The 23,652-nt window shown below is 46.3% G+C and overlaps 1 protein-coding gene and 1 pseudogene across 1 annotated transcript in view; one reads left to right on the plus strand and one right to left on the minus strand.

Moving 5' to 3' along the window:
* The window catches only part of LOC126088823 (putative tyramine receptor 2), a 96,016-nt gene extending 80,249 nt beyond the window's left edge, over positions 1-15,767 (minus strand). The window contains exon 1 of the mRNA XM_049906865.1: positions 14,630-15,767. Coding sequence (XP_049762822.1) covers positions 14,630-14,932 — 303 coding nt within the window. The 5' untranslated portion in view covers positions 14,933-15,767. The remainder of the gene's footprint in view (positions 1-14,629) is intronic.
* A 6,938-nt stretch (positions 15,768-22,705) lies between these two features.
* On the plus strand, positions 22,706-22,823 carry LOC126100459 (5S ribosomal RNA; annotated as a pseudogene).
* The last annotated feature ends 829 nt before the right edge of the window (positions 22,824-23,652 follow it).

Below are 23,652 nucleotides of genomic sequence, written 5' to 3' on the forward strand. Positions count from 1 at the left end.
TTGACGTGCGTGAGGACACCGTACAGGACTGTCTTCATACATTTCTTCTGCCGCTTGAAAATGGAATGATATCCAAAATTTTACAATTAGTTTCGACGGCGGAAATGTCACCATTTCAAATATAAATGTGTACACACAGAGATGAATATTTCTTAGGCCGTTGCCAACAAAAACAACCTAACAAAAAATTTACATTACCAATTTATTTTGGTCCCTTTATGCACGTGCACGGATTTTATGTGAGACGTTATTTGATACTATTAATACACTGCTGATCATTGGAAATGCAACACATAGGCAGCATTCAGAAAATATCTGCAAGCAGTGTACTACATGCCTCGAAAGCCAGATGATTAGCACTGCGCAAGAGAGGAGTACAGTATCTGATTAAAAGTATCTGGACTCCTATTAGTGGCCATTAATGTATGGTCTGCTCACCCTACGCCTTTAAGACAGCTTGAACTCTGCTGGAGACATTTTCTATTTATAAATGTCTGTGGAGAAGAGGCAGTCAATTCTTTCGGAAGAGCTGAAACCATAGAAGGCAGTACTTGGACGCCGGAGTCTGGAGCAAAGTTGGCTTAACCAAGATGTTACATTGATTAAAGGCGGGACTCTTGGCAGCCAGTCCATTTTAGGAATTCCTAAATAATGAAAATATTTTAAAAAACCACCGTAGGCTGAAGAAATCTTTTTGTCCAAAAACCTTTGCCCCACAGATGCTGCTCTGCGACCGTGTACATCGTTATGCTGAGTGTTGGAGCTCACATTTTCATTTGAACACACTGGTAGTCAACAACCAATTTGCATTCAGTTATCCAGGTATGTAAGTTGCTTAACTTGTATTGTATTGTCTTGAATGGATCTGGCGACCTAGAAACGACGGAGAGCCTTCGTCTCCGCCGGTGCCCGGAGTGGTACACAACCCCGCAACAGGCTACTTCAGTCCACTCAACCCACCGCCGCCCCACACCGAACCTTGCTTAACTGACTACCTTCCTACTTATTAAATAATATCATTGGCCTTAGCAAGAATATAGGGCTATTTTTATTGCCTGTTGTAAATGTATAGCGATGTAGAGTAACGTGGTCCTTTGAGGAGCACGTCTATATAAGTCATGAAATTTTGTGTTCATTTTCTGCAGACCATATTCAGTGTTCACACAACTGGGGATTCATACAAAGCAGATTTTCACTTCTCTGATCTTTATTCAAATCTTCACATGTGTTCACCTAAAAACTTCAGTTTCGTTACATTTAAATACGAGACAGAATAAAATGTCTTCAACGGTCATACTTTCTAATTTTAAATGAAATTTTCAGCTAGCACGGTAAGCGGGTGTTGCAATGGAGCTTTTGGCACTTGGTTGATATTTTGCAATCAAAAGAGCTCTTTTCAACTTATTAGGTGTTGTATGATACAGTGTGCAAGTTCATTTGTACTGCACGAATCACAGCTGTGAGGAGCGATTCATTAATACAGATAGGGTTTAGATACATGGAATCTGTTGTAAAGATTACAGATTCACTTATCTTCTTTTGGATTATCTTAAATCCCAGTTAATTATTTCGTTGTGCTATGAGAAACTTGCTGGTCACGACGGCAATAGGGTGATTCAGCTGCCCCTACTGATGTCATTTTATGCAACCCAAAATGCTTTTCTAGCCTTCAAAAACCATGCGCGAGATTTTCATATCCTCTCGTTCGCCACTTACAAAATCTTAATTCCACCGAAAAATGAACAGTACCTTTTGGTAGGAAATTTAATGTACTTACATTTTGTACTGGATACGTTTCGGCTACGGGCCGTAGTTTTCGGCCTACTCAAGAAAATCAAGCAAAAGTGAGATGGAAACGCTTCCCAGCTCTCACACTCATCCCCCATCGGCCAGGATTTCTAGTATGTTGTCCATGGCGCTCTCTCCTACCACTGTTCAAAAATTTGGGATTGCATTGTTTATTTCTTTTGATCTTTACTCACTGGCTTTGTTCTTCTAAAATGGACGTTTGTGCAAATTTTACCTAACAGATTTTAGAATGTTAACATCATAAAATATACAATTACATCTTTGCATTCCGACTAGGAAACTACTGTGCTTGTAAGCGTTAAGATTGGATCGAAATCTCAGCGCAATTAGTTTTAGCAAAACGTTTACAAAAGTCATTTTTCTTTCATTAGCCTCATGGGCAAGTTTAAATAAATAATGTTAACAACATAGCCGACGATTCTGGTAGTGTAATAGCCCTATCAATTGAGAGGAAAAGAGGTCGCACGTCGACAACAGTTAGTGTAGTTGGGAATGTGTGCATAATGGTAGGGGGGAATCCCACGAACAACATATTGGAAGCCCTGACTGGTGAGGGATGAGTGTGAGGGTGGAGGTGAGTCTGAAGGTAACTTTTGTATATTTTTCCTGAATAACTCGAAAACAAGGCGTCCAGCGAAACTGTATCTCAGTATATTAAATTTCCTACAAAACGTCTCGTTCATTTTTTCTGTAGATTTAACCGTTCGCGCGTAGAGACCGAGAGAGTATGAAAAATATCGCGCGTGCATTTTCAAAGACAGGTATAACATTGCTGGTTGCGTGGAATGACATCGGAAGGAACAGCTGAATCACCCTGGCTGTTGGATGCGTCCCCTAAGTTCTGTCGCCTCTTTTTACGTGAATATTTTGCGTGAAAGATAAAACGTTTTCACAACACGTATTGTGTTAATCGATAGACAATTCGGCCTACGTGTTTTACAACATAGTGTCTATAGCTTCTAATGTTGATACCTTCTGTGTTTTTTTAATCATTAAAATGGAGTATAAATTCGATACAAAAGATCATTTTCGACACTTTTCCCTTTTTGTGTTTAAACGAGGTTCGAAAGCGACAGAAGATGCTCCAGAGATTTGTGAAGTATGTGGTGAAGAAACAGTGCCTCTTTGGACGACGGCTCAGAATAAGTTTAACAGACTAGTGATTGAATGACGGCAATTTCGACTTCAAAGACATACATGATTCACCACGAATTGCTTAATGGAACCAAAAAGTGAACGCGTAACTTTACGTCTAACAAATAGAACGAGTCAGCAACACTTTCCAACAACATTGGGCTGATCGACGACATGGCATTCTTCTTTAACACGACAACGCTCTGAACTCGCCTAGGAAACCATTCAAACCATTGCCTGAGACTTGCTGCCACATCCACCGTATTCTTCCGACTTGGCACCTTCGGATTTCCATTTATTCTGGTCGCTCTTGAAAGCATTGCAAGGCGTTTCGCTCAGTAATGACGTGGAAATAAAGACTTAGTTGGATGATTTCTTCAAGTGGAAACCAGATGATTTCTACTGGCGAGAATCTCAACAGCTTGTTGAAATTGGGGAAATAGTTGTAAACAGCAACGGAGTACATTATTGATTGATTCGTTGCTCGTTTCTTGTTCGTTTTAGTGGAAACTTCAATGTAAAAGGAAAACTACAGTTTTTATGGGCCAACAGAATACAATAAAATTAGTCAGCTCTCATTCTTGTTCATTAATGCGTCAGATTTCATATGAAGTTGAATGTTTCAGGAAATTAGAATCGGGGGCAAAGTATGTTGTGGACTCGGGGGTTAAACCAAATTATGCACTTGACGCTGTGACTTTGTCAAGCACAAAACTCATGTAGCAAGGCCACAGCATCCGTCCAGACCAGTCCTCGCCGCAAAGGAAGAGCATTCTGATCACAAATGAGAACTCGAAATAAAATTCCGAGCAAACTGATGCCTAGCTCAGACCAATCGATTAATTAATTAACAATAAATCAAACCTAATTACTGAATTGATAGTACTAAATCAATTCCCCCAAGTCCACAGACACTAGCGAGATAATGTCCACATAGAGGACCATTGGTTGGGGGGGGGGGGGGGAGGGTGGGAGAACAAATTTAAGATTCCCTGTTTAATTAATAAACAAAACGTCTAAGATGGCGAAACCCAGTTGTTTCGGGTCGTCGTTGAAGCCACGCGTTGGTGGAGGCGCATAGAGTCCTCCCACGTTCTGAGAATTCACACCAGTTGAGGTTACCCAACTTGAGGGCCTGAACTCGGTCACTTCATGCGGCCAAGACAGCAGGAGCGGTTCCACCTCTCACCCCATCTAGGTTGGCCACAAGGACCTCTCCGTGTACCGCGGAGGTGAACTGTTGCTCATTACAGAGCTTTTGAATAACCTGGAGAGCTGTCGTCCAGCTCATTCTGCTGCAGTTCCTAGAGACTTCGACACCGCGAGGTTCAGTGCATGGCAGTTGCCGCTATTTAGTGGCTAGTGCTTCCCTTTACCTTAGAAACTGCCTAGTTTAGTCATCCGCGAACCATTCGTGATGTTTAGAGTTACTATGCACATCGTAGTTACAATTCTTGCAACTGTTCTAAAGCTAGTACTGCGAGATAGGATAACTGCACTGCATATAATTCGCAGCGTGGTAAGGCCGACCCCTTTTACTGTTACCACAAGCGTGACGCATAGTAGTTTTATTCTGTTACAGTGCTAACCGATAATTCATTTCCGTGACCTGTTTGGGACTGGTCTTTATTCCGAAGACGTTTTGTTGTGTGAACTTGTGTACTTGCAACCTGTCCTACAGCAAGTCTACAGCCCAAATACTGTGAGTGGTAATTAAGGGAACGTGTGGCAGGTCCAGCTGTCACTTAAGTGTTCACATTTGAATACACGATTATGCAGATTATCCCAACTTTCATTTTCTGTATCAGTTCCTCACTAAGCTATGATGCACCTGCAGTAAGAAACCTAGTCCGACGGCTGGCGGAGAAGGTCCGCTGGTGAGTGATCTACTGTGTAACAATGTTGGTTGGTGAGTCTTTGCTAATCTGCTGCAGGTACATTATCCAACACCTAGAGGCTACATTGCATCAAACTTCAGAGCATCTTCCAAGTTGCAGTATTACTTTTCTTTATTACTTAATGACTAGCTTCGAACCTAAGCTCATTACCAAATGGTCCAGTAAATTGTTTAACAACATCAATTACAAATGCGACATTCTTTTACATCTCAGTTAAACACTTCTTGTAAATTAGTGCAGGGCTGAACTTCATTTGCACGTTAAACTCTGAAGTATTTACAGGCTTTCAGGATAAGGTAAAAAGGACATCCGATCTGATCTAACGTACAACCTGCATAATACACTACTGGCCATTAAAATTGCTACACCACGAAGATGACGTGCTACAGACGCGAAATTGAACCGACAAGAGGAAGATGCTGTGATACGCAAATGATCAGCTTTTCAGAGCATTCACACAAAGGTTGCCACCGGTGGCGACATCTAAAACGTGCTGACATGAGGAATGATTCCAACCGATTTCTCATACACAAACAGCAGATGACCGGCGTTGCCTGGTGAAACGTTGTTGTGTTGCTCGTGTAAGGAGGAGAAATGCGTACCATCACGTATCCGACTTTGATAAAGGTCTGATTGTAGCCTATCGCGATTGCGGTTTATCGTATCGCGACATTGCTGCTCGCGTTGGTCAAGACCCAATGACTGTTAGCAGAATATGGAATCGGTGGGTTCAGGAGGGTAATACAGAACGCCGTGCTGGATCCCAACGGTCTCGTATCACTAGCAGTCGAGATGACAGGCACCTTATCCGTATGGCTGTAACGGATCGTGCAGCCACGTCTCGACCCCTGAGTGAACAGATGGGGACGTTTGCAAGATAACAACCATCTGCACGAACAGTTCGACGACGTTTGCAGCAGCATGGACTATCAGCTCGCAGACTATGGCTGCGGTTACCCTTGACGCTGCATCACTGCCAGGAGCGCATGCGATGGTGTACTCAACGACGAACCTGGGTGCACGAATGGCAAAACGTCATTTTTTCGGATGAATCCAGGTTCTGTTTACAACATCATGATGGTTGCATCCGTGTTTGGCGACATAGCGGTGAACGCAGATTGGAAGCGTGTATTCGTCATCGCCATACTGGCGTATCACCCGGCGTGATGGTAAGGGGTGCCATTCGTTACACGTCTGAGTCACCTCTTGTTAGCATAGACGGCCGTTTGAACAGTGGACGTTACATTTCAGATTTGTTACGACCCGTGGACTCTATCCTTTATTCGATCCCTGCGAAACCCTAAGTTTCAGCAGGATAATGCAGGTCCTGTACGGGCCTTTCTGGATACAGAAAATGTTCGACTGCTGCCCTAGACAGCACATTCTCCAGATCTCTCACCAACTGAAAACGTCTGGTCAATGGTAGCCGAGCAACTGGCTCGTCACAATACGCCAGTCACTACTCCTGATGAACTGTGGTATCGTGTTGAAGCCGCATGGGCAGCTGTACCTGTACAAGCCATCCAAGCTCTGACTCAATGCCCAGACGTATCAAGGCCGTTATTACGGCCAGAGGTGGTTGTTCTGGGTACTGATTTCTCAGGATCTATGCACCCAAATTGCGTGAAAATGTAATCACATGTTGTAGTATAATGTATTTCTCCAATGAATACCCGTTCATCATCTGCATTTCTTCTTGGTGTAGCAAGTTTAATGGCCAGTAGTGTTTAAGTAAGGTCAGGTTCTCGGTCATAGTGGTCGACAATTCGATATTTTGTTGATATACCTCGATGTGGACAGCTAAAAATGCGTGCCCCGACCAGGACTCGAACCTCGATCTCCTGCTTACATGGCAGACACTCTATCCATCATACAGAAAATCGACGCTCAAATTTACGTTCCGCAACGAATTTGCACGGCCCAAAGCACTCGAAGTCGAACGATTTCTACGAGAAGACGTTAAAATCCCTGCGACCGACATTCTCGGCATTCACCTGTCCATTTTGAGTAGTATCGTATATGTCAAGATCATCAATGACGCAGCATGTGAACGGATCCTTCGGGAAGCGAAACAGGGCCTCCGTTTCTGCCATGCTGATGGAAATGTGGGGACTGTCGATTATTCTGGCATGGGACTTCGTACGATCAGACTTTTCGAACTTCCTTTCGAACTACCGGCGGAGGACGTTGTGACAGCGCTGCACCACCACGGCACGGAGCATGATCATATTGCGGAGAAATGGACGCAATTCCGGTGCTGAACGGAGTCCGCCAGGTCCGAATAGAACTTAAAAGACATGTACCTTCTTATCTGAATATCGGTGGCTGCCGTGCCATCATTATCTACGATGGGCAACCGAAGACCTGCTCTCGTTGTGGTAAGGAGGGACACCTCAGATCCGAATGTATCCAACGTCGCATCACTCAACTTCCGCCGGCTGACGCGCACCCGCCATCGCAGCCGACGCTGCTTCCCGTGACCTATGCAGCAGCCCTCACGACAGCTACCACTTCACCACGACAGCCGACATCCACTGTTGGGTCGCGGCTCCATCCTACAATACAGGGCGATGACGACACACCCGCTCCACCAGCTACGGATTCAACTCCGATGCCGCCGCCCCCGTCGACGGATAACAACATACAACCCTTATTGTGCCTACGGCTGCCTTGGTGCCGGAACATCATGACTCTTTGCCATCATCTGACACAGAAGGACACACCAGGAAGCAACGCTCTCCGAAGCGACCGAAGCGGAGGCGTAAAGCAACTTCCGAACGGGATGCGACACAGCCTCCAGAGGACGACGACTCCACCTTCAATGACGACGCTACCACAGAGGCAGGCGCCATTTGCTGCAGTGTGGCACCACCAAACGGAACTGAGGACGAACCACACATATCTACAGTGGCAAAATCGGATGCCGATATGCAGGAAAGATACTGCCCACCACCTTCTGGAGTGCAAGCACCCATGCCGTGTCCTGAGGAGGCTGGGGAAGCCGATCTTGCTTTGAGTTCCCCGACGTGGGCGGATGACCACGACGACGACGACAACATGCAAGTTACGCCAACAGGGCCCACGCCATTGGCGCCGGCTCTTTAGACAGGACTGCAGGTGAGATTTGGGGGGATGTGGCGGTGTCAGTACAGTCAGAAGCGTCATAGGTAATTCCAGTCTTAATGGATAACTTGATACCTGCGGTTCGGCAACAAGCTTATCGTATCGCCACGCTTAACCTCAACCCGATACGAACGGCAGTGAAGATCCAGTTGCTGCGTGAGATGCTTCGTTCTTCGAATGTTGACATTGCCCTGTTGTAAGAAGTGTATATAGCGCTTTCTAGGGTTATGTGACACATATGTCACCGGCGGACCGAAATGGCAGCGGTACGGCCATACTAGTGCGCGACGGAATTGCCATCGGAGATGTGACTTACCTTCCGTCAGGAAGGGGGCTGGCGATCACAGCACTGGGCGCGCGCATCATTAACATTTACGCTCCATCAGGAACTGAGCAACTCCGTGAATGATCGCTGTTCTACTCGGAGGATATCGCCCCCCTCTTTATCGGTCGCTTCTATCAATATATCTTCGGCGGCGACTTTAACTGTGTGCTCCTCCCCAAAGACCAAGTCCCACATTTCTCGACTTGTCAAGAACTTCGGCTCCTGGTTCGAGATCTGCCTCTCACCGACACGTGGGAGACAGTGCACGGTCACCGTCCCAGGCCGACATACCTTACTAGCCACTCAGCCAGTCGCCTAGACCGCATTTATGTCTCACGCGCTCTAGCGCCGGGAGTATTGGACGCCGAACGTTGGCCGCTTGCCTTCTCCGATCATAGTGCTTTCATATGCACTATCACTCTACAGCAGCAGCGGATATGGTGCAGCCGAGGACCCTGGAAGCTGAATGTGGCACATCTTCAAGCCCCGGAATGCCGTCAGATTATCGCCAACACATGGCTGGATTGCGAACGTCGTCTTCCCCGATACCCGTCGACTCTAGCATGGTGGGTGGAATGTGCAAAACCAGCGTTTCGGCGTGTGCTAACACAATTCGGAAAAGATGTCGCAGCTTGGCATCGTCACACATTGGACTTTTATTACACGATGCTCCGCGAACTCGCCAGCCAACCACCATCTCCAAACCGACAAATGGAAAGCCGCCGAATTAAAGGTAAAATATTGTCTCTTACGAGGAAACGTTTGGAGGGGGTCGTAGTGCGATCGCGACGTCAAGACCGAGTGGAAGGAGAAAACCCATCTATGCATCACATCGTGCTCGACAGCCGCCGACGCCGACAGCAGCTGATCACGGACCTCGTATTGCCAGGTGGTAGGGTCGTAATGACTCAGGCGGCGGTTACAGAAGCCTTCTCAGATCACTGTCGCCGGTTTTACGACGAGGTGAATACAGAGGACGAGGAAGCGGCCGATCACAACATACTGCAGCACATGTCGCACACCCTCGACAATGCAGCAGCGGCGACGCTGTTAGCTGAACTTACACGGGAGGACATCGAGGACGCGCTTAACTAGGGAGCCCTCGACAAGTCTCCAGGGCCAGACGGACTGCCGCTCGAGTATTATCGGACTTTCCGCGATCTAATGATGCCCTGATGGATCATCATGTACCAAGAACTGATGACCCCCGGTTCCCACGTGCGACCAGCATTCGTGGAAGGGCTCCTTATATCGATACACAAGCCTTCCAGAAGTCGGACGGTCGAGGACTGCAGGCCAATTACAATGCTGAACGCGGACTATAAAATCTTCGCCCGGCTACTCGCCAGCCGCATAAAGAAGATTCTGCCCCTACTCCTCTCAATGGAGCAAACGACACAGGGCGGAGTGACCAACATGCAAACGGCAACCAGCGAATGCTGGTATTTAATAGCCATCGCCACATCCTGTTGCCTTCGAGCTGCTCTGATCTCCATTGTTTCGACCACGCCTTCGACAGAGTTCGCCACAAGTTCCTTCTGACCGTTACGGCCCGCATGGGCTTCCCGCCTGACTTTCTCGACATCTTTCAGCGCCTTTTCGGTGGAGCTGCATCCTGTGTACTGGTGAATGGACGGGTTGCTGGTCCCTTTCCGATCTGACGGCCAGTTCGCAAAGGATGGCCACTCTCCGTGATCCTTTACGCGATCGCACTCGAACCACTTGTCGGAGGGTTGAAACACAGGCTTTCGGGCACGTCATTGAGGGATCACACCTTTCACTGCAGGATATATGCTGATGACCTTCTATTACTTGTCCGTTCTGGCGACGAGGTACGCTCGGTGATACAATGGATCAATCGCTATGGATTGGCAGCGAGCAACCTCATGAATGTGACCAAGTCGGCAGCGATGCCCATTGGGAGAGGTCTACAGGAGGACGTTTTAGCCCCACTCCCACTAGTCAACAAGATTCGGTTCTTGGGCCTAACATTTACACAGCATGTGCGCCGCACGGCTGCCATGAACTATGCATGATTACTACAGGCAATACGCACAGACGTTCGCCGGAACTTACTTCGACGGCTGGACCTCCTGCAGCGTGTGGAATACCTCAACCTTCACGTGGCGACTAAGATGATCCACATGGCCTAGGTCCTACCAATATCGACAGCGATGGCCCACAGACTGCAACCAGCGTTTAGATATTACCTTACCGCTGGACACCTATTCAAAGTCCGCTACTAAACACTCACCCTCCCTCCGCGTGATGGCGGACTGGGACTTTTAAATGTACGAGCGAGAGCTACAGCGTTATACTTGTGCACAATGATGAAATTGTGGACCCACAAAGATGCTTCCCTTTCGGGACGTCTGTTAGGAGAATTGCTGCCGGCGTCTCTTCTGTCATCTGTCACGGTTGCGCACATTACACCCTCACTCTCGCACCTCTCGGCTTTTATTCTTTAGTTACGTGCACCCAGACCTTTCCAACACTCGCACTCCCAAGGCGAGAGACGTTTACAGGCTGCTGCTGAGGTGCATCCCTCGCAATGTGATTGAGAGGAAGAGCCCTACAACCCTATGGCCTGCAGTGTGGAGAGCGGTCCAGAAGCCGTTCCTCCCCACGCGGGTACGAGCCGCGTGGTACCATGTGGTGAACGGGAAGGTTGTAACTCGACAAAGGCTGCACGCTATTGGGATGACGGATTCCCCCCTTTGCCCACGTTGCCACCTCGTGGATACTGACGAACACCGATTAACATGTGGACCGGCGTTAGAGATATGGCTGTTAGTGCAGAAGATCCTCGCCTGCTACCTACGTATCGCGCCTCGCACAATTGAGCCACGGCTCCTCCTTTGTCCAGAGGATACTTATTTCCCACCTGCGAAGACTCACGCTCTCACATGGTTTAAAGGCAAGTCCATATACTACCTCTTTCGAGATGACGAGAAGATGGTACTTGACTACTGGCAATTTCTCCAGGACAGTCATAGCACACTTGAGTGTACACACCGATAGCGACAACTATTTGCGAACTATTTGCGCAGTGTCTTCGATAACCCCCCTCACAGTTTGGGGGTATCGGGCAGAGGATGAGGATGACCGCCGTCTAGAGCTCCAAACGATGCGAAAGGTTGTACCAATTTGAAACATGGAATCTGTACGCACATGGGCCATGCACATGGAATGGCGTGCGGAATTTGGTTACATTTTTCTTTCTGTATTCTCTATCAACACACTATTGGTTTCAAATCCTATTTCACAGTTTAGGAGGGACTCTTTGTCTGTTGTCGCTACGGATGTACATTCTAACTTTGTTTGTCGTAACTGAAAGACATCTTTTTCCATATTAAAAAAAAACAATAATCGTTGGCAGAGAAATAATTTCCAATTAAAAAAGTACAAAAAACAATAAAAATAAAATCAAAAATAAAATTAAATTAAAAAAAAGCACACTGAACTCGCATTAAAAAAAAGTGGTAATCGTCGAAGAAGAAAAAAAAATGGTTAGCGGTCGGACCCTTACGCCAGAGGTCACGGGTTCGATTCCTTCCCCGGCACTTTTTTTCCTTCTATTGATTGCAAAATAAATAAAAAAATAAAAAAAGATGGATAGAGCGTCTGCCATGTAAGCAGGAGATCCCAGTTTCGAGTCCCGGTCGGGGCACACATTTTCAGCTGTCCACATCGAGGTATGTCAAGAACGCCTGTCGGCAGCTGAGGGTTTCAGTTAGTCATCATTTATTCTAGGGAAAAAAAGCTGCACGGTCAACAACAGTAATCTGTTCTTTCGGGAACAGTTACTGTCTTCATATATATAATTCGATATTTATTTCAATTTTTTGAAAGGTATGTGTGTCTAGAATGTTGGGACGAAAAGCTTTTATAATCAGTGCGTTAGAAAAGTTCCTACAGATCATTGTTCGATGAAGTGTCGCGGCCGCTATGGGACGCTCTCGGCCGGAGATGCCCAGCTCACGTAGAAAATTTATCGTGTCCTGAGACAAGTTCACAGAATTATTTATATTGCAATATGCATGCACAATGTGTGCAGGCTGCCGAGCGCAACGTTTCCAGCACAGCCAAATCGACTTTTCTTGCCGAGAAGGACAAGAGCATAGGAACTGCTGATATATGGTCCTGGAATTGCAGACTAAACGTAAGTAGCGAAGACCCTTTTTTTGTCAAATTTTGGTCATAATTTGTCAAAACATAATTTTTGGTTTGCCATATTGGATTAGACATTATGAAATTTGAAAATCTAACTTTATATTTCTGTTTAGAGAAATAAAAAATATATCATAAAATTTAGTTTTTATGCAAATTGAACTAATAATACGTGTAAAAGTTGTCCCTAAACCTTAAACAAGTTTTTCTGGAGAAAGAATTTTTCAATACTGCGTGCAGCATACAACAAAAACATTTGAACCTATTAATTTCTACCTTTGACCCCCGAAGAGTAAACACATCTCTTGGGAACTTACACCTTTGACATTTGTTAATATTAACTATTTTTTTGTAAGGCCAAAAGAGAAAAAGGAAAAATCTAACTAAAAGTACGACTGGTACCAAATCGTTAAATTAAAGGTTATTTCATTGTGGTTAGATATAAGCTCCCATAAATTTAGTGCCCTGTCGACAGACAATTTGATAAAGCACTGAAAGACATATGTCGAAAGAAGGCCCCGGGAGTAGGCAACATCCAGTCTTGGGAGAGCCAGCCTTGACAAAATTCTTGGATCTGGTGAGAAAAAATATATGAGACAGGCGAAATACCCTCGCACTTCAAGAAGAATATAATAATCCCGATTGCAGAGAAAGCAGGTGCTGACAGGTGTCATAATTAGCGAACTATCAGTTTAATAGGTCACGGCTGAAAAATACTAACAGGAATCCTCCACAAGAATGAAAAACTAGTAGGGGCCGATCTTGGGGAAGATCAGTTAGGATTCCGGGGAAATGTGGGAACGCACGAGGGAATACTGACCCTACGACTTCTTATAGGAGATACGTTAAGAAAAGGCAAACCTACGTTTATAGCATTAGTAGACTTAGAGAAAGTTTTTGACAATGTTGACTGGAATACTCTCTTTCAAATTCTGAAGGTGGCAGGGGTAAAATACAGTGAGCGAAAGGCTATTTACAATGTGTACAGAAACCAGATGGCAGTTGTAAGTGTCGAGCGGCACGAAAGGAAAGCACTGGATAAGAAGGGGGTGAGATAGGGTTGCAGCCTCTCCCCGATGTTATTCAATCTGCATATCAAGCAAGCAAAAAGGAAACAAGAGAAAAATTTGGAGTAAGAATGAGAATCCAGGCGGAAGAAATAAAAACTTTGAGGTTTGCCGATGACATTGTAATTCTGGAGAATAATGGAATGTAGTCTATTCAAATCGGGTGATGATGAGGGAATTAGATTAGGTAATTAGACACTTCAAGTAGTATATGAGTTTTGCTAGTTGGGAAGCAAGATACCGGATGATGGTCGAAGTATGAAGGGTATAAAATGTAGACTGGCAATGGCAAGAAAAGCGTTTCTGAAGGAGAGAAATTTCCTAACATCAGGTACAGATTTAAGCGTCAGGAAGCCCATTTTGAAAGTATTTTTATGGAATGTAGCTATGTGTGGAAGCGAAATACGGAGGAGAAACACTTTAGAGAAGACGGGAGTAGAAACTTTTGAAATGAGGTGCTAAGAAGAATGATGAAGATTAGATGGGCATATCACGTAACTAATGACGACGCACTGAACTGAATTGGGGAGAACAGAAATTTGTGGTAGTTTGTGGTAGAACCTAACTAAAAGAAGGGATCTGTTGGTGGGACACTTTCTAAGGCATCAAGGTTTCATGAGTTTAGTACTGGAGAGAAGCGTGGGGTATAAAAATCGTAGAGGGAGACCAAGGGACGAATACAGTAAGCAGATTCAGAGGGATGTATGTTGTATTAGTTACTTGGACATGAAGAGTCTTGCACTGGACGGAGTAGGATGGAGAGCTGCATAAAACCAGTCTCTGGACTGAAGACCACAACATCGACAGATGTAATCCACTTTCGATTTCAGATAACTCCTGAGGGGTTGCACAGCAATGCACTCTGCGTAGTTCAAACTCGCAGTCCATTGATCAACCATAATTACGGGCGCCAATTTTTTGTATTGAAAATAGGGTTCGAAGTATGATCTGTCGTAATCCCCAAACAGATCGTTTGTATGTCTTTTGATTGTCTCAAAAATATTCCAATCCTTTCCCACATTTTGCTCATTTGAATGAGCCTTAAGGTCTGAGACTCCTTGTAAACGCCTTGTACATTGGAATAAGCAGTGAGCTCGACTCACCGTGAGATCGGCGACGGCTAGCGAGACGATGAAGAAGTTCTGGACGATGCGCAGCGGCTTGTAGGTGAAGACGCTGAGGATGACGAGCACGTTGCCGACGATGGTGATGAGGATGATGAGCGAGAGCGTGATGGCGGTGAGCGCCGCCTCCCACTCGGGCACGACGAGGCGCACGCCCAGCACGCTGGGGTAGTCGCGGCGGCCGCCGCACGCGTCGCCGGCCGACAGCGCGTCCTGCGGCTCGTCGCCCGCCGCCGCCGACGCGTTCAGCAGCGACGCCGCCTGCAGCTCGACGCGCACCATGGCGCCCACTGCTCAGGTCCACAGCTACACCACGGGACTCACTAGCCTGTCGGCACCACGTCTCTCACGCACGTCATCGCCAACGAATCGCTGCTGTCCCCCTCACAGATAGCACCAATCAGCCGTTCGGACTTCACTGCAGTGTCATCACCAAGCCACAACACACTGTGAGCCTGAGAGTCACTCCCACACGGTGCACCACGCTCGAATAGACATTTTCGTCTTCGCAGCAACAGAAGAGGTTTGAAATTGTTCCTGTTTGCAACAGATCAAGGTGACCTACGAACAAGACCACTCTTGCTGAAAATTGTCCGAATTTAGTCTAGAATTTCAGCATCTCGGGTACTTTTCAAAGCGAAATCGAGGACTCAAGTACATTCAAGTCTTAATTTCGTTTCATTCGAAGCTAAGGAACTGAAAAAGACACATCAAAGAAATAAGTGATTGAGCAATGCAAAAGGAAGGATCAGTATAGTATGTGACGTTGAGAGTAAGCTGTCCTGCGGATACCCATCAACTGTAATTACTTCCGATAACGTGGAGCATCCTAATATATACGTATCATTTGTGCAGGGAACTAATCTGATGCACAATCACCCAGCAGTCTTCCACGGCGACAGTCCCACCTCCGGAGCTGGGCAGAGGGGTTGACGTTATCAGCGGCCAGCGAAGTAGCGGGGCCGGGGGCCTCAGATATTAGGCGCGATGTGCGCAGGTCGACCCGCGGAAGCCGGCGCGGCGTGGGCGTGGAGCCCCGCTGGCTGGTGCGGCGCTCGTGATTTATCGCTGACGGTGCGGCGCCGAAGAGGACGAAGGCCGAGGGGCGAAAGGCGACGGCGCGCCGCGCACGGCTGCGCTGCGCTCGGCTGGGCCGGGCCTCCGCCGGCCGGCGCTGGGCAGGGCCGGGCCGGGTGGGGCTCAGATAGCGCTGCAGTCAGCAGCGGCCGCCGAACCCCTCTGGAGGGCCTTCGATCTGCAACAGCCAAGAACGTCCTCCTCAAAGCCCGCCTCTCCTCTGACATTTCGAGGGCCTCCAAACCGCCGCCGCTGATGGCCGCCCCGCATACCGGGGGGTTATTTACTGCTCCATTGTTAAAGTACATGTATTAAAGAGGATACACAGCGTGGCCTGCAGCTCAGAGTCGGCATCAGCCGCGGTAATTAATGCTAGCGTGCTGCTTTAACACAACATCATGGTTTCAGAAAGAGATTAAAGAAATGTGTAAAAAAAGGCGGAAGTGCTTATCTGAAATATAAAACACTTAAAATAAAAGAGTCTTACGGAGATTACAAAAGAGCTCGTAATGAGACAAAATCACTAGTGAAACGTCCGCAGCTCGTGGTCTTGCGGTACCTTCTCGCTTCCAGTTCACGGGGTCCTGGGTTAGATTCTCGGCGGAGTCAGGGATTTTCTCTGCCTCGAGATGACTGGGTCTTGTGTGCCTTTCATCATCATTTCATCCTCATTCACCCGCAAGTCACCGAAGTGGCGTTAAAGAACTTGTGGTGCGGCGGCCGAACTGTCCCGCGAGGGGTCTCCCGGCCACCAATGCCATACGATCAGTATTACTAGTGAAACGTTGTAAACAGCAAACCTTAAAAATTTAGAACTGACTTCTGTGGGTTGCAGAAACAAATTTGGAGAATATGCGACACCAGAATAATCAGTTAAAATAATTGTAGAAAGTGAGTGACATAAATGACGAATCATAAGTTAAATATTTAACAGAGTAATATACAAGTAATAAATCCCCAGAATACGAAGAGATATCACAGATCAGAATACAAATAAGTGATGATGTAAATGTTTCACATCCAGAGGCAGAAGAAGCTGTTTAGCATGTTGAAAAATAGGGACTTTCCTGGGACAGATAGGATACCTAATCAATTACTGAAGTGTGGAGGATTTCCTCGACGGAACAATAATCCTAGCTGGTTAACAGCACCATAACTGGTAATATATATACTAAGATGGTATCTGTTCTTTCGGACATGTCTGAAGGCTCACCGGCCACTTGACCATCTTCTTCTTCTGTGCGAATGCACAAACAGTGCCCGAACTCTTACGCGAATCGGCAACGCGCCGCGAGTAATGAGTATAATGGGCGGTACTACGAATGTAGTGCGGTACAATACGTTGAGAATGTCGGTTTCGCGGGAGGCGTGACAGAGATAAACTCCTTGCAGTCGCGCTATCCTCTGTGTCCTCGGTGGCTCAGATGGATAGAGCGTCTGCCACGTAAGCAGGAGATCCCGGGTTTGTGTCCCAGTCAGGGCACACATTTTCATCTGTCCTCGTTGACGTATGTCAACGCCTGTAAGCATCTAAGGGTGTTCATTTCATTGTAATAATTGATAATAACGTTCCAGACGAGTCAAGACCTAGTATTACAATTCTCATGTAAAAAAAAGGAGATAAGAGAGGCCCACCCATGCACAAAGGGATAAATGTAACTAGTTCCCTTCTTAAACACATAACAAAAATAATAGGAAATAAAATAAAAAGCATTATAACCCTTCCACAGAACCAGTGTGGTTTCAGACCTTGTAGGTCATGCTGAGACGCAGTATTCATTCTTAGACAGGTTTACAGAAGGCTTTCGATAGGATTCAGTTAACTTAAACTTTGTATTCTGCCTTACGGCAGGTCTTGTCATGGGGGAAGCCTCGTCATAGAGGTCCAGCGCATGAGCGTCTAGAGAAGCGATTCCAGTGTTGGTTTCCCGTTGCCTTCCACTGATAATGATGAAATGATAATGAGGACAACACAACACCCAGTCCCTGAGCGGATAAAATCTGCGAGATATGGTAAACCTGCTCCATAAACGGGAGTTCCCTCCAACTTAATAGAAACAGTTGAAGACATTTGTTCCAACAGGCGAAAACAGGTTCCAGGTTAACTAGCTGTATACCAATTAACAGTGGTCTTACACAACGTGACTCTTTGAGCCCACTACTGTCTAATATAGCCATGGACGAGATGATAAAAAAGGTATTGGCTGGTAGAATGAGGTGCGAACAAATCAATATCACTTGTTATGCTGACGATGCACTTCTGCTGGCAATTCGTGAAGATACTAACTTATAAATATACTTAACGTGGTGGCCAAAACCCTAAATACTGTCATATCCACTCAAAGAAACAGATTTATGACCACTTCTATGAAACCAATTAGATGCAAACTGTAAGTACATATAAAAAGTATTCAACTGGTAATGACATTTCAATAGTCTGGTATTGACCTGTCCATCAGTGTAAATGTCGAAAACTATGTTAGAGAACAAGTAGCAAAAGCAAATAAAGTGGTACAGTTTTAGAATGATACTATTTGGTAAAAGCAGCACATTGGAAATGATGCAAAGGCGCAAACACGTAAAACAATAGTGAGATCAGTCACGAGATCACTGCGACAAGACCGGAATTATTAAAAATGAAAAGATTTTTGGAAGCCACGGAAATTAAAATTTTGCGGAGGATTACATGGAAGACACTGCGAGGTCGAGAGAGAATTGAAAACATTAGAAAAGTTCAAAATGTTCAAATGTGTGTGAAATCTTATGAGTCTTAACTGCTAAGGTCGTCAGTCCCTAAGCTTACACACTACTTAACCTAAATAATCCTAAGGACAAACACACACACCCATGCCCGAGGGAGGACTCGAACCTCCGCCGGGACCAGCCGCATAGACCATGACTTCAGTGCCTAGGCCGCTCGGCTAATCCCGAGCGGCATTAGAAAAGTACATAAAGTGAACTCCACTAATGAGTGGGCAGATAAGAGCAACATGAATGGAACGAATACTTAGACAGGATAGATTATGAAAGTCATAAGCCATAAATTATCAGCTGGTAAAACAAATATTGTACGTCCAAGGAAAAGACGAAACGAAAAGCTCAGAGTATACAGATGGGTACTGAAGGAAACAAGCATTAGCCTAGGAAGAAGAAGTGCCTCGTTAATATTTTAAGGAAGAAACCCGTCGTATGATGCAAGATAGTATCCAATACAGTTCTAAATATCGAATCTTTTCTTATTTATAAACACTCTCAGGAAATTTGAACATAGCGCATCCAGAGCGAAGAAAGGCAAAGAGGAGAAATTTTTTAGAATGATTATAGCGATATACGATATGCAAATGATCCATGTTTGATACCAATGCGCATTTCCATTGACCCTGTAGTGGCGCTGTAACCACTGTAACCCTTTTCATACGGCGCAGAGTGGACGAGTCCTACACCAGATGATCACATTTCGATCCGAGGAGGAATACGAGCACAATGAGAGGTAGACGTAATGCACGACATTTCTCACAGTTAAGCCAGTTTGAGAGGCACCTACCGATTTGCACAAAAACCACAGGTTGGTCGACTCGCCGTGTGGCTCGCCCGGTCAGTCATTCGGAGTGTTCCATCAGACGACTTTGGGAGTACTGGAAAAGAGGTGCGACGCTTCCACGTGCGACCTACCAAGGCTGGAGCGATAGGGAAGAATACGAGGCGGGAGAGTCGAAGGATCGTGCAGCAAGTGATCAGGGACCCTCCATGATACGAGCAGATGTACGAGTGCCAGTAGTTACACAACCCACTTCCAGACCTCTTGTGGCTGCAAATTTGCAACCCAGGCGCCGTCGTCATCTGTTTCCATTAACGCAGAGACATCAGCGCCTCCGTATACAGTGACGCCAAGACAGGCCAACGTGGACTGTGACAGATCGGAAAAACGTGGTGTTTAATGATGAATGCCGATTCGTTTTGGTGACGGATGATATCCGCATACAGGTGTGGAGGCAGCATCGTGACCATTACAGTTTCACCCACTTTGTCACCCGCCGCACCTTTCGCACAGCCGACGCAATAGGTTAGAGCCTACGATAGTTGGTCTCCTCTAATTGTGGTACGTGGAACTTCAACGGGAGAGCCTTATGTTCATGGCGTTCTTCAGCCCCATGTGGGACCGTTCCTACATGGTCTACCAGGGGCACTTTCCCAGTAAGATAGTGCTCGTCCGCATACAGCTTGAGTTGCTCCACTGGTTCCTGTGTCACGTTCCGGCGCTTCAATGGCCGGCCTGCTCCCAAGACTTTTCCCGTATAGAGCATGTGTGGGACCAGCTGAAACGCCAGGTGCCGCCGTGTCACTTTGACAAGATCTGGTGGTAACTGTTCAAGATTTCTGGTTCAGTCTACCTCAGGACAGAATCAGATGTCTAATCAACAACTCGATGCCGAACCACGTTGTGGCATGTATTTCAGCAAATGCTGGTCCAGTGCGTTTATATTCTTGCACTGTATCAGCCCGCCTGTACTCACTGTATTTGTTTTCATATCTTGATTTTGGGATCAATTGAATCTCTACTCATTACCATTATGTCTAATAAATTTCATTTCGATCCGATGCTCCCCTCTTGGTGCCCAATTTTCAGTGTTTCTGAGTGTTTGTTCCAAAACGTCGCGCATAAAAACGAGATTTTCCTAGGATAAAGTGCTTTGCATTGCTCTTGGGCTGGAGACCATTTGTATACCCAACAGAAGGGTCTTCTTATCGAGACTATCGTTCAGTAGAAGGTCAAAGTTCGAAAATTACGCACTTGCAGGTTGGGCAAATGGAACAAATCGGTTGGCTCTTTCGCATTAGATGTGGCGTACGGCGTGCCTTAAGAGGGTTATGGAGGCAAAATTTAATTCATGGGAATATGGTTTTTGGGCACCAGAACCGAGTCACGGTTTCCAGGACGGCTGTGCGCAGCAAACGGCTCAATTTTTTACGATATTTTCCTACGATCACTTTCACAAACATCCTCGCGAACTTTCCTGATATGTTTATTCTTTTCCGAGATACGCAGATTCGAAGTTACCTTACTTGTACGCATAAAATACTCAGTTAAAATTGAGCGTGACGCGAAAATGCAGTATACGAAGTGACGTAGCACGAATAAAATCCTGTGAAATGTCTCCTTTATCATTAAAAGATTTTTGGGAATCTCTTGTTGTAGTGCTGAAGCACATGCAAAAATTTTCTGCATGTAAAATCCGGCTGAGGTGTAAAAGTATCTAGCTTTGTGTTATTTAGTTAAAACCAAAGCTACAACGAAGGCAATCATGCTGATGATGTCCCTCTGACGGCTAAAAATCAGTTGCTTCAAACATTTTGTAATTTGCATCTGGACAAATCATATATATATATATGATACAAATGAGAGATAATATGGCACCTCGCGAATCTGTACTGAAGGGAGATGGCGTGTATGACGTAGGGGTCGTGTTCTGCCATCGCATTGGTCAACGTTCAAACGCACGTTCAGAGTACCTGACATGCTAGATATTACTCTACTGACCGATAAAGTTCGTTTCATATGAGTGACATGTCCTGCTGTAGCCGGGAAAACATGGAAACCAGCGGAAAAATGATCCTCTCGAATTACAGAAATGGCGAAAATGCTCCTGATTATTAAAAGACTTTGACTGAAAAGTGGGTTATGAGGTGCTTCATGTACCTTCCTCAGCACCATTAAAAATGTTCCCAAAAATTTTGCCATGCGAGCATATTCGCGCTCTTTTATGCTGTAGCAAAGCGGACAGTGACAGTGTGAAAGAGACGGAAAAGTAATAAATACTGGATGATAGTAGACAGTCGATGTGATACAGAAAGAGCGAAGGAGACAATGGCAGTGTGAGAGAAAGAGAGGGACTCAATCGCAGTGGAACGAGTTGACAGCAATAGAACTGTTCTAGGAAATGGGTAAAGCAGACAGTACGAGCGTGGGAGGAACAAAGAAAAGGAGGGAGTTGAAATGATAATGAGAGACGGAGTGTGAGAGCTCCTGTGGGGAGATATGAATGAAATAATAACAGTAAGAGAGGGCAAGAGTGGCACAGTGACAGACAAAGGCAACAGTAGTAGTACGACAGAACGACGGTGACTATGGCTGTGAGACATGAGACTGTGACGTGCAGATCTCTTCTCATGCCCACAAGCTACCTCAACTGTTACTTCCTCACACCCTCCAGTCTATCACTGTGCGTCACTCATACCCATCCACCCCGACTTGCACATTCTCACTCATTCATTCATTCATTCATTCCAACTCATCGTCACAATCTCTATGTACCTCTCTGTCACTCTTTCCTGTCTCGTAGCAGCAGTCTCCTGCGTTCTGTCGTACTACTAATGTCACCTCTCCCTGTCAATGTCTCCCTCTTGCTCTCTGTTTCTTACTGATACTATCTCATTCATTCGACCCCACTGCTCCTGTAAATGGCCCTCTCTTCCTTATTGTCAGTGCTCTCATTATCAGTGACTCTCACCCACTTTATACCTGTGCCACTGGCACTGTCTGCATTAGCGTCCATAAGTTGGCGAAAGAAGGTGAATTAGGGTCTAACGTCCCGTCGACATCGAGCTGAATAGAGACGGAGCACACTACGCCACCCCGCTAGATACAAAATCAGGAAGCAGTCCCCCAAAGGATAAGGAGCAAAATGGGTCGTATGGGTATTATGCGTTCCAAATGAGGAGATAAAAGATCTACGAAAGTAACCCCGATCTCAGCACCAGGCTGGTGGCCCCTGAATATGGGGTAAGCCAGACGACCGCATGCAACATTCTGCACGACAAACGGTATTCACTCTCCACATCACCTACAATGTGTGCACGCCTTGTTAACTACGGACTTGCCTCTGCAGCGACGTTTTTGTCGCAGGTTCGTTGCCTAGATCGGCACAATGTTGGGCATACTGTCAGCCATCATATTTACATATGAGGTTACGTTTAGGAGCCTACGGCCTTGCCGCAGTGGTAACACCGATTCCCGTCGGATCACCGAAGTTAAGCGCTGTCTGGCTGGGCTAGTACTTGGATGGGTGACCATCCGGTCTGCCGAGCGCTGTTGGCCAGCGGGGTGTACTCAGCCCTTGTGAGGCAAACTGAGGAGCTACTTGATTGAGAAGTAGTGGCTACGGTCTCGGAAACTGACATACGGCCGGGAGGGTGGTGTGCTGACCACATGCACCTCCCTATCCGCATCCAATGACGCCTGTGGGCCGGCGGCCGGTGTCGTCAACCACCAAACCGTCCATCTGTGGGCTATAGAGAAGCTCCATGGTATGGTGGGCAGCGAAATATCAGCAACGGCTCAGCCCACAATGTGTGGACGGGGATTGTTGGCGATCGACTTGTGGGGCCAGTCATCATACCACAACGCCTCACAGGCAAGGCGTATCCGTAATCCGTGTGTGTGACCCTGCCTGCCCCGCTGGACGACCTATCTCTTGTGGTACGAAGGGTAAATTAGCTACCACATGATGAAGCTCCACCTCACTGCCGTCTAGTGTGTGGAGCTAAAAGACAGCACACGTACAGTATCCCCACTTGCGAGGTGGGTCATCGTCATTGTAACTTTCACTGTCAAAGATCATTCATCTCCCCTTTCACGTGGGTATATCTCCCTCGGTATGCATTTGCGGCCACATTATCGTTTTTGCTCTTTAACCCCTATGGCTCGATTCCTGCAGTTTTTACCCATTTGGTCAATTCACCCTGTACGATACTACTCACATAAAAATTTTCCGGATATGGCGCAACATCATATTACAAAATAACTGTTACTGGACATAGCCGACAGTTCAGTCATGGTTACAGTGGCCTTCTTCTGCAACCTAGGCCGAAACGTTGGTTTCATCAAGCTGTTTCACAGTATGATGCGGCACCACACCCACAAAACT

Source organism: Schistocerca cancellata, chromosome 1, assembly GCF_023864275.1.
Source record: "Schistocerca cancellata isolate TAMUIC-IGC-003103 chromosome 1, iqSchCanc2.1, whole genome shotgun sequence".
NCBI classification, from domain to species: Eukaryota; Metazoa; Arthropoda; class Insecta; order Orthoptera; family Acrididae; genus Schistocerca; species Schistocerca cancellata.